We start from the raw sequence: 17369 nt of genomic DNA, 5'->3' as shown, positions 1-17369 counted from the left end.
TGCTCCAGTGCAAAACAAGGGAAGCGTTTACACACCCCACTAAAAAGTCCAGTCCTGCTAAGATTCAGTCACACTTAGTTTTGTAATTTACACCATTGCGCAAAGCAAGAGAAAATTGTAAGATGCAACTGCTGTCCCGTGGAAAGGGATATAAAAAGGACTATGATTTATAATATACATTAGCATGCCTCAACCTCAATCCTAGGACCGCAGCAGGGTCTGGTGCCCAGGCTGGTTTAATAGGGCATCATCTAGTCAAGCCCGTCTGGACAGGGCGTGGAACCTAAGACCTACAGGACACGATGGAGCCCACCAGGGCAGGTCTGGGCCATGTAAGGAGGAAAGCAGGACGGCATGCCTGTTGTCAGGACACAAGGTGTGGAGGCAGGGAGGCATCACATGGAAACAGATCTCCCTTCCTCATTAGGCTCTTGACCTCTCTGTACCTCGGTTTTCTCATCTGTGAAATGGGGATCATTGTAGCACCTACCTTACAGGCTTGGTGTAAAGCGGGAAATACATAGGCGAGAAACTCCCACCTAGGAAAGGTGTACTTAAGTCAGCCCATCATCAGTTCAAGATTTAGTATTATTGTTCTTCATTATAATTATTGTTCTTAAACACCTCAGAATCACCTCCAGCAAATGGAATCTTCTAATAGGATACCTTGTTCATGCTAAGCAGGACCTTATTATGTCAGATAGATTCTCTGGAATAACTAGACTTCTCAATGTTTTTGAAATAAAGTTTAGCAGGCTAGAGTTCTTAATAACATAAATCTTCATTATGTGCCCTCTGGAATCATAAGCCCCTTTTGTTTTCCTATCACAAATGATGGACAATATTTAAAATTTAAAATATTTTAAATTGCTAATTGTGAGATATGCTCAGGAAATACCTTCAGACCTCAAAGAAAGGTTGGAGAGATGTGAAAGGAAGGAGCAAGCCATGGGAGGAAAGACAGGCTCCTTTCTAAGTGATGCAGGTGGAGCAGCCCCAGAGCGGGATCCCAGCAATGAACGGGAAGGTGGAGAGAATGTCCTCAGAGAAAAAGTAAACCTTCCATCTGATCCCCTCCGTGGTGAGCCAAGGCAAGCTGTCAGAAGTTCTAGCTACAGGTCAACCCTTGAGGAATCTTGGGAGATGCTGCAAAGAAAAAGTATTTTAAACAGGGAAGAATGAAGAGAGTATCAAATTCACACCCCCACAGAAACACAGAGGGAGGAAAAGACAAAAGGAAGAGAGAAGAAGGAAAAGAAAGACAACGGAATGAAAAGGGAGGGGTTCGGGGAAGAAGAAAAAGAGATGAAAAGGGAGGTAAAGAATCTACACACTGTGGCTTAGAGAAGACAAGAAAGATAGCTGGGATCGCAGGCGGTGCGGAGGGGTGGGGGGACTTCCCTGGTGGTCCAGTGGTTAAGAATCTGCCTTCCAATGCATTGTTAGTCACTCAGTTGTGTCCAGCTCTCAGCAACCCCATGAACTGTAGCCCGCCAGGCTCCTCTGTGCATGGAATTCTCCAGGCAAGAAAACTGGAGTGGGTAGCTATTCCCTTCTCTAGGGGATCTTCCCGATGCAGGGATTGAACCCATGACTTATGCACTGCAGGTAGATTCTTCACCGTCTGAGCCACCAAGCCAGGAGGTACTCAGTCCAGTGCAGGGAATGCAGGTTTGATCCCTGGTCGGGGAACTAAGATCTCACATTCCTTGGGACAACTGAGCCCAGGTTCTGCAACTAGAGCAGCCCCTGGGCAGTCAAAAAGAGAAAACAAGGCATCCGGGTTTAAGGTTAAGTTATCCCAGGAATTTCTGACTAGGTTTTATAACAATGAGATGAAAGTTAGGAGTTTCCGATTGATTAACAGACAATAGGTCTGTACCCATTCTTGTCTCTCCCTTTTCCCTCCCCTTTCTGCATCTCTCCCTGGGAGGGAAGGAAGGGCTTTTCACCTCCTCCCACCCCTGCCTCCAGCACCTCCCAATTGTAATTGGGTTGTCCTCAGTGGTGAAAGGACCAAGGTCACCTCCACAAAGCCCTGCTGTAATAGGAACAAATCTGACTCCATTTTGGATTTGTTTCTTTTATTCTAACCTTTGTATCGCTTTTGCTACATGTTAATCACTACAAAGGATGTTGCCTATAGCTTAAGGTATACATAATGGCCCATATCTGGCAACCCCATCTCCTGTGCCTTAATGTTAAACTAAGATATCTTTGCTCAGTTCACAGGAAACCTCCTAACCAAGCCCACCTAAGATTGACTGCAGGAAGAAAGAAATGAATACATCCCCTCTAGAGTCCCCAGAACCGGAAATGTTTGCAACAATGTATCAGCCTTTTTACTTTACATCCTCACCTCTGCCCCCACCTTTGTTCTAGAAAAGAAACTAGCCTCCAAAACCCAGGGAAGATGGTTCTTTGGGACACTCGTCCACCATTGTCTCAGTTTCTGAATAATATCACTATTCCTTGCGTCAATAATCTGTCTCTGGATTTATTGGTCTGTCACGCGGCCATCAGTACAAGCTTGGATTCTGTGACACCATCCGAGCCAAGGACGATGGGGTGCAGCTGAGACCCTTGCTCACTGACTTTTGTCAATCAAGGTGTCTCCCTCTCCTTCCCTCTTTACTCCCTTTAACAGGCTTCCCTGGTGGCTGCCTGGTTAAGAACCCACTTGCAGTGCAGAAGACGCAGGTTCAATCCCTGAGTTGGCAATATTGATCGAAGACCATGGCCCCCTACTCCAATGTTCTTGCGTGGAAAAGTCTGTGGACAGAGGAGCTTGGCGGGCTACAGTCCATGGACTCAGCAACTAAACAACTTCCTCTAACAAACACATTTGCAAGCTTCCAAATGTTACCATTTCTATTAGTGTTTAGCAATATCCAAACAATGCTTGCAAAAAAATGTGAATACTATGGGGGTTAAAAAGAGCCAAACAACTGAAATGCAACTGGGTTTTAATATACCTATAAAAAATATAAAATTATCTGATCATCAGAAGTCCCTCATGATACATTTTACATTTCAGGAAATACAGTACAAGTAAGTAAAGAGTCTGGATAATTTGATAAATTGGATTAGACTAGTTCATAGTTTATCTCTTGTTATATGTAATCTCTTTTGAACTTTTAGGATATATTTGATCCTATAATTTTCCTCCAGATATATAAATATAAATGACACATATTGCAAAAATATGAGAGAACTGGATTTTCTTTTTTTCCTTTATCGTTGCTTTTACTAAAGGTTGTTTTTTAAAAATCCTTTATTGTTAATACATTTAAAAATATGGGTATGAAGGATCATTTGAAATTATAATATCTTACATGTTTACAGTGTTTAACAATATCCAAATGCTTTCATATGCATAATGTTGATTTTTCTAACAACCTTGGTACAGAAGATAAGGCAACAGAAGATCAAAGATTTAAGGTCACATATAAACAGCAAATTTTAAAACTGAGACCCAAATTTGGGCCTTTCTCATCCACCCACTGGTATTTCTCTCCTACCCACTGGAATTTCTCTCCTATCATGTGGTAAATTGAATTCCTGTCATGAGCAGGAGGATAGAGAAGGTGACATTTTACGAGCACACTCTTATTTTACAAGTCAGTTTTTGTAAGTTATCAAAGTCCTCAATATTCTTCATGATTTCCATGTACTTCTATTCTTACCCATGTATTTTGTTAAAGGAATTAGATATCCTAAAAAAAAAGACAGAAAGAAACTTCAGAACTTCCTGCTGTGCTTTTCAAGGCAGCTCAATAGTTCAGTTTAAATAAGACTTTAATTTTTTTTAAACACCTATTATAGAAAACCATACTAAATGTAAGTTCTTCATTCCACATTCTAAGATCTAACTCTAACCTGAGGGAAAGAAAAAGATGGGGATGAGAATATATTGATAGTGTCAGGACAAAAATCCATTTATAAGTCTTGTCTTTGTCCATTTTCAGCTGTCTTCCATTTCTATTCTATTAGGCAGTCAGAGCACCTAAACCCAGTCCAGTCTCGCTACCATGAGATTCATCCTTAAGTCTGAACTCACCCTTCTCTGCAGTTGGGTGTAGTAAGTGTTAGGGTCTTCAAAAGATCCAGCTAAATCAGCATTTCTAGTTACTTAACATCTGTTCTGGAAAATGAAGTTCTTGGAATAAAATCACCTTATAAATTAACTGAAACACACAGACCTCAGATGTTTTTGAACATGTGAGTATCAACCCAGTGAAACAAGACACCATGTGAGCAATTAAGTATTTGTCCATCATGATTATAACTGCAGTTCACAGTATGCCCAATCTTCATCCACAGGTTCTTCATACAATCTGATGCAGCAAGTGTGGTATCAATTGTGGAAATGTTTCCCAGGGAAATGTTTGCCCTCCAACATGTTCTTAAAAGCTGATAAAATTTCTCATAAGGCAAAATCATAAACAAGTTTTGGGTTTGATGGCCACAGAACCTATGCGCACCATATGTCATTATCCTATTCAAAGGGAGGTGTTGATACAATCTGCTGCATCGGTGAATGTATAAATGAATGAATGAGAATTACAAAGGAATTTAGCAATTTGTACATGGCCAAAAGAACCCAAGTCCTGCTCTAGTGACCAAACCAATGCAATCTTCCTGCCACACTCGGTGGAGATTTCAAATCATCCAGTCACATCCCACTCCTCTCTGCTTAATTATATGAACCACTGGCCCCACTAGAGTAGTACAGAAACAAACAAGAAATGGAGGAGCGAGAAAACCCTGGAGCCTAGCTTTCACTTTTAACCTGATTTTTTTGGCTTCCAGGGTTGCTGCTCATTAAACAGGAAAAAAAAAAATGTTTGCAATTTTCAAAACGCTTTGCATGTTAACTCATTCCAGATGCAAACAACTTTCAAGGCAAAAATCACTGGAGGGTTCGTGGTGAACAGGGCCTCGTTACCGAATGAGGTCACATAAAAATTAAAAAAAAACACTAAAGAATAAATAGTCCAATACTGTCCCGGGGGCATGAGCTATGCAACCCAAGTAAAAATTAAAACCAAATTACAGTCACTAATCAGCATTGCATAACACATCCGACTCATTTGCATACAATGCAATTATCCTGATAGATGCTAAACTCAACACACCCAGCTGGGTTAGAGTGTCCCCAGGGACGTGAGCCAATGGGCTTTTTCCCTGTGTGTTGGCTGCATTCCCTCATGACCACGACAGCAAATGAAACCCACTCATCAGCGCCTCACAGAGCAGCTAGACTTTGAACATTTGAAATAAAAGTGATGTAGATACATGCATGGCTCATATTCAGGCCCCCTCAGATGAACAAGAAACAGGCTGATTCTGGGTCAGTGCTCCATTTCTAGAACATCCTATTTGATCTCAAGTTTTAGAAAGACAGTCGTCTTATGTTATATAAAGAATTCTTCTTCTGCTTCTTTTGCTTCACCTTGGACTGGCAGAGGAAGAGGACATTTTGAGAGTATCTTCTTAGCACCAAGTTCCCTTTGGCCAGCAAGTGACAGGGGGTGAACCCTTTCCTTAAAGATCCTGTTGTTTTTGGAAGCAGCTGACCCTGAGAAAGAGGTTGACAAGCAGGATGGTGGTTGGTGGGTGGGAAGATTCCTCGGAAATCTGCTCTCAAAAGATGGCCTGGGTTCAGAACTGACCACGGTGAATCCGGTGTCAACATTGGTCTCTGCCTCCAGCTTCTCGAAGCTGTTTTCCCGGCTGAGGCCCTTCATTCTGGCCCCGGGTTCGAGGTGCAGAGAAGACAGTTGTGGCTGGGAGTCCGTGGCTGGGCTGCTGGGCTGAGCTGAGCCGCCAGGGCTTTTCCATGAAGTGTCACTGGAACTGTCTGACACTGGCCGCCCACCAGGCTCAGGCCGCTCTACGGAGCCCACCTTGAACCTCCTGCCCCGACTCCTTCGACTCCTCAGCTCTAGGGTCCTAATTGCAGAGACAGGGGTCAGCCTGGAGCTGTGGGGAAGAGTGTCAGCTCCCAAGGTGCTGTTCAGAAAAGGAGGCTCGCCATTCCTCACATCAAGCCCTGGATTCAACTGGACCTACGGGACAAGGAGAAGAGTTAATGTTTTCCATTAGCTAAGTGCCAAGAACAGATTACATCATACTCAGCCTTCTGCCATGCTGTGCTCACGCACACTTTCAATAAAGTCGGTTGAACTGAATAGAAGTAAGAGGTACAGTCCTTCAACAGGATGAGCTGCCAGCTTTGCTTTCTGGACATTATATTCTACCTTTTTATTTAATCCAATAAAGTTTCTCTCTTCTGGAACTCAAATCTGGCTATTTACATATTCAGAAATTGTTCAGGATTGATATTAGACTATGCAATCTAAAGGAGCCTCCATGTCACTAATTCTTACTTGAACTCTATTGGAATTTTACAAGGCTGACCCTTCTCCTTTACATTTGAAGATTTCTCCTTAAATTTCTATGTCAACACGTTCTTCTGGATTTCTTTTTCCATCCATCCCTCTCAGTTTCATCACAGGACATAGTTCTTCAGTGTTAACCTGGGCCATCTTCTCTTCTCAGTCCGCACACTCTCTCAGGAAAATCTCATTGAATCCCATGCCTTCAACTATTATCTGACTGATGAAGGCATTGGAAAGTCTCATTATAGTTCAGATCCATCTCTTAAGCTTCAGACTTATCTATCCAACCATCATCCAGGCACAAGCTCCTAAAACTCAACATGTCCGAAGGTGAACTCATCACCCTCCTCTCACTAAATCTATTCTGCCAACTCTCCTCCCTCTCATAGAACCTGGCATCATTTGCTATATACTAGCCAAGCAAGAGCCTCATTTTCCCTTCCTCATCCTCGATGTCACCCATTCCCATGGACTCTGCCTTCCAAAGACTTCTCAGGTCTTCCTATCCCTCCATGTCCACTGCCATTAACCCTAGGGCAGATGTTGGCATCACTGGTTGAAATACTGCAACAGCCATCTGTAGGGACACCTCATGGGTGCTCCTGGCCTCCCTCCAATCCATTCTCCACTCCACAACCAGAGAAGCTTTGAAAACAGTTTTGATCATGTCACCCTCCTGCTTCAAGTGGCTCCCTACTCTTCTTAAGATAAAATCAAATCCCTTAAATAGACCACCATACCCTTCAGGACTTCCCTGGTGGCTCAGATGGTAAAGAATCTGCCTGCAATGCAGGAGACCCAGGTTCAATCCCTGGGTTGGAAAGATCCCCTGGAGAAGGACATGGCAACCCACTCCAGTATTCTTGCCTGGAGAATTCCGTGGACAGAGGAGCTTCGTGAGCAACAGTCCATCGGGCCTCATAGAGTTGGACACAACTCAACAACTAGCACTTTATTTTTCATACCCTTCACAGCAAATAGATGGGAAAACAATGGAAACAATGACAGATTTTATTTTCTTGGGCTCCAAAATCATTGCGGACAGTGACTGCAGCCATGAAATTAAAAGACACTTTCTCCTTGGAAGAAAAGCTATAACAAACCTGGACAGAGTATTCAAAAACAGAAATATCACTTTGCTGACAAAAATCCATAATCAAAGCTATGGTTTTTCCAGTAGTCATGTATGAATGTGAGAGTTGGACCATAAAGAAGACTGAGCACCGAAGAATTGATGCTTTCAAATTGTGGTGCTGGAGCAGACTCTTGAGAGTCCCTTGAACAGCAAAGAGATCAAACCAGATAATCCTACAGGAAATCAACCCTGAATATTCACTGGAAGGACTTATGCTGAAGCTGAAGCTCCAGTATTTTGGCCATCTGATGTGAAGAGCTGTCTCACTGGAAAAGACCCTGATGCTGGGAAAGATTGAAGGCAGGAGGAGAAGAGGGCAACAGAGGATGAGATGGTTGGGTGGCATCATCAACTCAATGGACATGAGTTTGAGCAAACTCCAGGAGATAGTGAAGGACAGGGAACCCTGGCCCTGTAGTCAATGGGGTCACAACGAGTCAGATATGACTGATAAACTCAACAACAACAACAAATACCCTTCGCAGTCTGTCTTTTCTTACTCCAGCCTAATTCACCCCTTCTTCCTCTTGTCAAAATTGAGCCTTTTTCAATTCTTGGAACATTGTTTGTTCTTTCCTAATGCCAGTGTTTGTGTATATTATTTCCTCTGTCTGGGATGTGTCACCTCTGACTCTTTTTCCTGAAAACGCCTACCTTTTGTCAACTCCAAGCTTACACATCATTTCCTCCTAGAAGCCTTCTCCGTGTTACTGAATCTTGGTAGTTGTTGTTCAGTCGCTAAGTCGTGTCTGACTCCTTGTGACCCTATGGACTATAACCGGCCAAGATACTTTGTCCATGATTTTTCAGGCAAGAATACGGGTGTGGGTTCCATTTCCTTCTCCAGAGATCTTCCTGGACCAGGGATTGAACCTGTGTCTCCTGCATTGGAAGGCAGATTCTTTACCACTGAGCTACCAGAAAAGAAAGTGAAAGTGAAAGCCGCTCAGTGGTGTCTGACTCTTTGCGATCCCATGTAGCCTGCCAAGCTCCTCTGTCCATGGAATTCTCCAAGCGAGAATACTGGAGTGGGTTAACACTTCCTTCTCCCGGGGATCTTCCCAACCCAGGGATCAAACCTGGGTGTCCTGCATTGCAAGTCGATTCTCTACCATCTGAGCCACCAGGGAAGCCATCAGAGGTGCCCCTAAATATTGGTTCTGTCACTTATTAGTTGTGGGACTTTAGACAAGTTACCTAATTTTTCTGTACCTTGGTTTCCTCATACATAGAAGGAGATGATAAAAAGTACCAATGTCAGAGAGTCGCTGAGAAGTTTAAATTGTAACAGTGCCCAGGACATAGTGTTCCTAAACATAAGCTGGCTACTATCATCATCATTAATCATACTACTTGCTGTCCTGGCAGCCTGTACTTTCCACATTCTAGTAGTCACCATGCTATTCTGCAGTTGTGTGCTCAAATTCTCTGTTATCTTCTTCTATACTTAGTCAATTGGAAGAGCCAGGACTTTATACACCATCTTGATCACTATATCTCCAGTACCTAGCACAATACCCAACATGTGGTAAGTAATCACTAGATGTCTGTTAGATAAATAAATAAAGCTTAATGCCTAACAAATTGTTTGTGTGTAGAAATGTATGTCCCCTAGTTATTGGCCATTAAGTGGATACAAAGTCTTTTCAAGAAACTGCAGAAGGACATCCATCCTATGGATGGTCATTTCTGCAATCTTTAAGAGAGAGAACATCAACTTTTCCTTTTTTTAAGAGAAGTCCTTAGACCATATGATAGAAGAAAGTATAAGATTTTCACTGTAGAAATGCAGGTTGTGCAGTTGGAGTGAAGAATTTTCAGGAGAAGCATAATGCTGAGTGATTGAGATAAATCTCTTGAGAGAAAATGAAGCTTCTCTTGCCAAAGAAGCAATTGAAATGCATTTGTAGAGATTCTGATTATTTAGAGCACATCTTTCTAAGAAATATTTGTAAAATGTTACAGATTGAGAGCTAGGTGTTTTCAAGTTTCAAGGAACATTAGCAAATACCTTGATGAACAGGAAGATTATTTGTCACACATTTGGCTCCAAACACTTGAGAAACAAGAGACTCTGCATCACTGAAACATGATCAAACTGTTAAGGGAAATCTGACATCATGCAGGGAAAATAGTATTGTCTCTTACTAAAAGTGATCCTAAGAAATAGCAAAAGAGGATTTCTCCTACCCTGAGGGAAAAAAAAAAAAGACTGCATGGTTACCACATGTGCGGCCAAAAAGAAAAAAGACCTTCTTTCTGGGGAAACTAGTTAACCCAAGTCTAACATGCTGCTGTATTATCATAGCCTAACTGACCCATGGAAGCTGAAACTCCAATATTTTGGCCACCTAATGTGAAGAGCTGAAGAGCTGACTCATTTGAAAAGACCCTGATGCTGGGAAAGATTGAGGGCAAGAGGAGAAGGGACCGACAGAGGATGAGATGGTTGGATGGCATCACCAACTCAATGGACATGAGTTTGGGTAAACTCTGGGAGTTGGTGGACTGAACTGACCCGTGGAAGAGGAATACCCAACTCCAGCTTCCTCTAGCCTTTCATGTGAGAGAAGTGAAGTATTCAACGCCAACCCACTCTAGCCATTCTCTTCCACCTAAGAGGAGAGAGAAAAAAGTGTAAACACTTGTGAAGTTCAAGGCATAGACTCATTCAGACTGAGACCTAATTTTAGAATGACTCCCTTCCCCCAACTCCTTGCCACCACATTAGTAAAGCATTATTTATAGCTGTTCCTGTGTCACCTACATCATCCTGGCTATCAGGAAAAAAAAATATTTCAAGACATTACAAAAGGTAAAAAGGCACAGTGAAAAGACAGAGCAAGTATCAGAACCAGACGTGGCAGGGATGTTGGAATTATCAGGCCAGTAATTTAAAATAATTCTGATTAATATACTAAAGACTCTAATGGATAAAGTAAATAGCATGCAAGAACAGATGGCTATCTGAAAAGAGAGATGGAAATCCTAAAAGAAGAACCAAAAAGATTAAAAAACAAAAACAAAAAAGCACTGTAACAGAAATAAAGAATGCCTTTAATGGGTTTCTTAGTAGACCAAACACAGCTGAGGAAACAATCTCTGAGCTAGAGGACATATCAATAAAATCCTTGAAAAAGAAAAGCAGAGAGGAAAAAACAGGCTGAAACAAAACCTACAAATCAGAATGGACAACCTGAAAACTGGGACAACTACAGAAGGAGTAATAGACATACAATGGAAATACCAGAAGAGAGAGAGAATGAAATACAAGAAATATTTGAAACAATAATGACTGAGAATGTCCCCAAAGCTATGAAAGTGAAAGTCGCTCAGTCATGTCCGACTCTTTGCAACCCCATGGACTATACAATCTGTGGAATTCTCCAGGCCAGAATACTGGAGCTGGTAGCCCTTCCCTTCTCTAGGGGATCTCCCCAACCTAGGGATCAAACCTAGGTCTCCCTCATTGCAGGCAGATTCTTTACCAGCTGAGCCATCAGGGAAGCTCAAGAATACTGGAGTGGGTAGCCTGTCCCTTCTCCAGGGGATCTTCCAAACCCAGGAATTGAACCGGGGTCTTCTGCATTGCAGGCAGATTCTTTACCAGCTGAGCTACCAGGAAAGCCCCCCTAATTTATGTCAGACACCCAACAACAGATACATCCACTAAGTAGTGAGACTGTAGGATGAAAACTGCCAAGTGGAGAATAGGGTAGCCCAAGGTACTTGGTGAATGACTAAACACTGACATTCCTGATCATGTATTCAGACATTCATTCATTACTGAGCATCTACTATGTACCCTAATATCAATCTCTCAAAAACACATATCCTGGGCTCTGAGAAGCATCAGACAGTCTTCACTGACAAGAGGTCATGTAAGAAAAGACATGGAGAGACACATAGCATCCTTCTTACACAGACAATAATTATACTACCATTTCCACTTTACAAAATACCTCCATGTATATCCCCTGTTTTGGTCTCATAATGCAAATTGTACATGTCACTACCATTCAGAAGCTCTATCAGTGACTGCTGATTATAATCAGGATAAAATAGAAGCTACTTGGCAAGGCTTTTGCTCATTCACCCAAGAATGGTTTTTGCCTACCACGTGCCGGACATTGTTGTAGGTACTGGGAATACAGGAGTGGACCAAAAACGGTCCCTGTCCTCATGGTGCTTGCCCCCCAGTGGCTGACCATGTGCCTGAGGATGTAGCCTCTGCCCTCCTGCCCATCCTCTTACCCCAACCCCTCCCTTCTCTCCAGCCACTTGGGACCATAGGGTGTTTTCTGAACACGATGGCTAAGAAAATGCTATTCTACACATTCTCACCCATCATCTCCTCCATTCGGAACACTTTCCTCTTGTCTCCACCTGGCTACCTTCTTCTGGGCTATCCAGCTCAGGCAGGGCCAGGTCTCACCCCTCAGGGAAGCTTTGCCCACCACCCTCACTGGATCTAGCAAACCACCCCCTGCAACCCCCTCAGCACAGGTCCATCCTGGCCCTGAGGAAGGGTTACATGTGGAGAAGTGAACTTGTGATTATAACTCTCCTGTAAATGCATTCATGCACACTGAGTCCCTCAGTCATGTCCGACTCTTTGTGACCTCATGGACTGTAGCCCACCAGGCTCCTCTGTCCATGGAGTTCTCCAGGCAAGAATACTGGAGTGGGTTGCCATTCCCTTCTCCACAGGATCTTCCTGACCCAGGGATCGAACTCAGGTCTCCTGCATTGTATTATTTTTTTTTCTTTGGTGGCCATCAGTCATTTGTGCTACCCGTAATTTGTCCCTTCACTGTTCTTCCCTGGGGATTCTTGTTCCCCCTCCCCAGGAGTCCCAAGAGAGTCTGAGTCCAGAAAAGACCTAAGGATGCAGGAGAGGAGAGCCTCTGCCTCAGAACTACGCTATCCACACAACCCCATTCCCCTGAATGAGTGACTGAGTGCATTCGAGAGAGAAGAGAGTCTGACCCAAATTGGTCCAACTGACGTGAAGTCCCGAAGTTTTAGGGGACCCTTGTGGGATGAGGAACTCAAATGGATCATCTTCAGAGTTGCTGGCAGCCAGCTGCTGACCACAGCAGCCTGTCTGGAGAAGTGGCAGAGCTGAGAGTCAGCTTCTAAGCCTGCTTCTTAAGACCCAGGCTACTTACGCACAAAAACCAATGTAAGAACAGACTTAGGCACACAGGGGCAGGGAAGGAAGGAGAAGGCGGGAGAGAGTAACATGTAAGCATATGCACTACCATATGTAAAATAAATAGCCAATGGGGATTTGCTCTATGACTCAGGGAACTCAAACCGGGGCTCTGTAACAATTTAGAGGGGTGGGATGGGGAGGGAGGTTCCAGAGGAGGGGCCATATGTATACCTATGGCTGATTCATCTTGATGTTTGACAGAAAACAACAAAATTCTGTAAAGCAATTATCCTTCAATTAAAAGATAAATACACTTACAAAAAATAAAGGTTAAAAAATTTAATTTTAAAAAAGAAATAAAATTAAGGCTTACACACACACACACACACACACATGTGTGCACACACACACACAGACTCACACGCACACACAAAGCCAATGCATTTACCTCTCATTCTCTCTCCCCACAAGGAAGTTTGCAATGGGTTTCATATCCTGAAAAATTCACCCCATTATAGGAGTGAAGTAGCTACAATGTGTTATCTTATATAGTGTATTATAACCGATCCTTTGTAAGTGAATTCTTCAGAGACTTTTATATGACACCAGAAACAGACGTTTCCAGAAGATAATTCCCCGTTTTGTTTGCAAAAGCCTAACCTCATTGACATTTATCCAAAAAACTCCCAAATTCCACCTAACTTTCCAATGGAGCTAAGCTGTATAAGCCATGATTCAGAAGTAAAAATGTCAGTTAGCCTTTAGAACAAAAATGTGTCTCCTGCTGCACACACTTATTACATTTTTGCTCAAGAGTGAGATTTGAATTCTGGAGATTAACTAAGACTGAAGGAAAAATTTTAGATGCCTTGCAAATTAGTGAATGATATAATAGGCAACTAACAGAAACAGTGCCTATCCGCTTAATGTGAATGAGAAGGTAAAGGATTTAGAGATCATTTCATATAGAATCAGTATGACTCATATTTTATTAATAACTCAAAGCTGATGAGAACAAAATTAATCAAAGGGAAAGATAATTCATCTTCTAGCCTGTTTTTACCTTATCCAGTAGGTCTTAAAGCACTTCCTGACCATTTCTCAAGGACAGAAGCTTTGCTGTGAATATCATGTACACCCCCTGCCTGCACACACTTACATAGAGTACCGGACTGCAGTGGTTAGCTGCCTGGTTTTAGAGCCAGGTAAACACTTAATCTTGTATCTTGGGCAACTAATTAGTACCTCTACTCCTTGGTTTTGCCTTTTGTAAAACTTCCTAGGTTGTAAGAAGAACTAAATAAAATAATCAAAGTGAAATACTTAGTCTAGGGCACAATATAAACAATAAGAGCTAAAATTGCTTTCTGGGCACTATCTTAAGCTCTTTGTAAGTCAGGTCACTTAATGTAAATAACAACCTGTCCTCTAGGAAGATGTTATACAACCCTCGTTGTGTTAATGAAGAAACCAAGGTTCAAAAATCCTGGAGCCACTAAGTGGCAAGGTTCAACTGCCACATAATACAGTATAAGAAATGACACGTGGTAACGCTAATGATTACGCTTGCTTTCAGTAGGATGCTTACCAGAAGATTTTTCAATTCAAGCTTTTCTCAATTTTGAAGGGTTCTAACCATCTAACTTGATCTGGGGTAAAATCTGACAGTGATGCAAGATGCTTAAAAGTTAAGTCAACAGGATGGCATATTTTACATTTGTTGTTGTTTTTGTTTTAGTCACTAAGTCATGTCTGACTCTCTGTGATCCCATGGACTATAGCCCACCAGGCTCCTCTGTCCATGGGATTCTCCAGGCAAGAATACTGGAGTGGGTTGCCATTTCCTTCTCCAGGAGATCTTCCCAACCCAGGGCTCGAACCCACGTCTCCTACATTAGCAGGCAGATTCTTTGTAACTGAGTCACTAGGGAAGCCCAACATACTTAACATTCCCAACTTTAATTATAACTTCAGCTTTCTTAGGTTCACATGGAAAGAACTAACAAAATTTCTGAACCGAAAGAGTGGGCAAAATATTAGTGTCTAGTTGAGGAGCATGGGTAAAGGAAAATCTGAAAAATGGGATGTTGTCTGAGTCTACTGCAAACTACTTGTGTTAAGCTACCAGCTCACAGCCTCTGAACTTCTTTATCTGTCAGATGAGGGGATTTGATTAAATCAGTGACTCTCAACTGTGCTACAAGTTACATATTAGCATTATCCAAGGAGTTTTCAAAAAATACCCAAGCCTGGGTGCCCCCAAAGATTCCAGTCTAACTGATCTGGGGTGAAGTCATGACATGAGAAGGTTTGAAAGCTCCCCAGAGATCCTGGTGTGCAAACAACGTTTAGAACCACAACATTACGTCATCTCTTGGCTGTCAAATCACACGGCTACATGGGCGTCTAGAGATCACAGAGACCGAACAGACATACCTGAAGCAGAATCTTGTTGCCATCATAGTCCTGTGTTTGCCACCGGGTGCGGCTGATGGGGACACAGGGATGGGGTAGAAGAGGCACTAACTGGCCAATCTCCTGGACCTTGAACTGCAACACCGAGGCCTCTTTGGGGTCCACCGATGTTCCGAGGGGCAGCTGCTTCAGGGAGAGCTGCAGGGCAAAGGTCTCAGTGGAGTAGAGCCTGAAGAAACAGAAGTTACTCTTTTGCAAGGTGGCTTCTCTCTGCAGGATCATTGCGTAGAGCCGGATGGCGTCCTCATAGTTATCAAAACGGCAGTAGAGGGTCACTCTCAGGATCTCGGTGCCACAGTGCACCTGCCTCACGCCCCAGATGGGCATCTGGCTGTCCAGACTGTAGAATTCCTGATTGGCAAGAAGGTAGGGGCAGGGTCTTCCCTGGGCGTTCTGAGCGGGGTAGCCCTGCCACGGCCAATGCTGTAGGGAGTCAAGCACGCGGAAGAGCCTCTCCTCTCCAAGGTTCTCCTGCAAGAAAAGCAGAACAGACATCCCCGGGAAGCGTGACCTCTTGGAGTGGCACTTGTCGTAGTATTTCACTGGACTGGCCCGCTCGGACACAAGAAAGAGACGGATATCTGGGCAAATGCAATCCAGGAGCCGATCCAGGGTCTGCTGCAAAAGCAAGCCCTGCCCGGCATTGGCCAGGAGGTGGACAGTCATGGCCGGGGGCTCCAGTGTCTCATCCATCGTGGATGCCGAGGATGACAAAGGATGCTGGCGGCCCGCAGGTCCAGCTTCTGAAATGAATTGGAGGGGCGGGAGGTTCCCACACTCAGCCTGCTGCCCAACAGGAAAGCTTCAGGACTTCAGAGCCACGCTCTTACCCCGTATGCCTGGTTGCTGCCGGCCACACTGTGAGAGAGTCCTCCGCAGATTCGGGGACAGCAGCCTCCATGCGACACACACCAGCCGCGGGGTCCAGTGTCATCCAGCCGGTGTATAATGTAACCGCGAGTGCAGGGCTGTGTCGGGCGCTCCCTGGCTTTCTGTTTGACCTAAAAGCCCATAATCCTGAGAAACACTCGAGTGGGTGGTTCTTACAGACACTCCGTAAAGGAAATGACCAGGCAAAAAGGAATAAGCTTCGGCTGTGAGAGGCTGATAGCAATCTGTTTAGTTGAAAAGACATCCATTTTCTGGGCCCACAATGGGTTCTGGTTTCCTCCCTCCCTCCCTCCCTGATTACAGTAGCCCGCCAGGCCACCTGAACACAATGACTGCTTTAAAACAATCCTCCCAACTTGTCCCTTGGCCAGGAATGTTCCCCCTTTGTCTTTTTATTTTCTTCTTGAACAATGGATGCCTGGGCTTTGAAGAGAAGTTATTATATCCAAATAATTTTAACTGTTCACTGAAAATGATTCTCTCTGCTGCCAAGTGTATTCAAAAGATATTTACTCAAACCCATTCTTTAGAAAGGATTTACTACCTACCGGTCATAAACTGTTCTAGAACTTTACGTAAATTGGTTTAATCCTTCAGCAAACCTACGAAGAGACCATTGTCCCCAAATTACAGAGAAGGAAACTAAGGCACAGAAAAGTCACGTAACTTGCTCAAGGTCTCAGAGCTCAAAGTGGCTGAGGGAACATCTGAATCCAGGAACTGAGTGAGTTGGCCCCCCTGTGAGCCAGGGAGAAGGTACCTCTCTGGGACCCAGATGTCCCAGACTGGACTTTCTCCCTGCGTATAAGGAAAGGCTGCCCAAGCAAGTTCTCATTAAGGACATTTATTTCTCAGACACTCTGTGTGCTGTTGAATCTCAGAGACTCTGTGTGCTGTTGAATCTCAAACTGAATAATCCTCAATAAGAACACCCAAACTCTAAATATATAAACTTTCCTGATGGCTCAGATGGTAAAGAATCTGCAATGTAGCAGACCTGAGTTCGATTCCTGGGTTGGGAAGATCCCTTGGAGAAGGGCATGGCTAATACTCAATAAGAACATCCAAGCTCTAAACATAACACCTACCCTAATATGTTCTAAATAGTCATTTAAAAATCATTTGGAATTCTGATAGCTGTGCTGCTAAAAATGTGGACAAGCACATTATTCTAACTGTAATTTTTTAAATGAGCAATTTATTAACACTTTCAGTGCAATTCAGGAGACCCCGGTTCAATTCCTGCATTGGGAAGATCCACTGGAGAAGGGATAGGCTGCCCACTCCAGTATTCTTGGGCTTCCTT

The 17369-nt window shown here is 43.5% G+C and overlaps 1 protein-coding gene across 1 annotated transcript; it reads right to left on the bottom strand.

Moving 5' to 3' along the window:
- Positions 1–2965: 2965 nt before the first annotated feature.
- FAM124B (family with sequence similarity 124 member B) lies at positions 2966–16161 on the bottom strand. The gene is made up of 2 exons (XM_061147895.1): positions 15134–16161; positions 2966–6071 (listed from the first exon to the last, which is right to left on the bottom strand). Exons 1-2 carry the CDS (start codon positions 15863–15865, stop codon positions 5418–5420), a joined length of 1386 nt encoding a protein of 461 aa, XP_061003878.1. The 5' UTR covers positions 15866–16161; the 3' UTR covers positions 2966–5417.
- Between the last annotated feature and the right edge of the window lie 1208 nt (positions 16162–17369).

Source organism: Dama dama, chromosome 8, assembly GCF_033118175.1.
Source record: "Dama dama isolate Ldn47 chromosome 8, ASM3311817v1, whole genome shotgun sequence".
Lineage (NCBI taxonomy): Eukaryota > Metazoa > Chordata > Mammalia > Artiodactyla > Cervidae > Dama > Dama dama.
The sequence above is the reverse complement of the archived record's forward strand: the minus strand, read 5'-3'. Positions and strand labels throughout refer to the sequence as shown.

What these genes read in the sequence shown, in the direction of transcription:
- FAM124B (XM_061147895.1), bottom strand. Translation starts at nt 15,865, where the DNA reads ATGGATGAGACACTGGAGCCCCCGGCCATGACTGTCCACCTCCTGGCC. An exon ending in GCAACAAGATTCTGCTTCAG is followed by an intron (nt 6,072 to 15,133) that starts GTATGTCTGTTC and finishes CTTGTCCCGTAG; the next exon opens with GTCCAGTTGAATCCAGGGCT.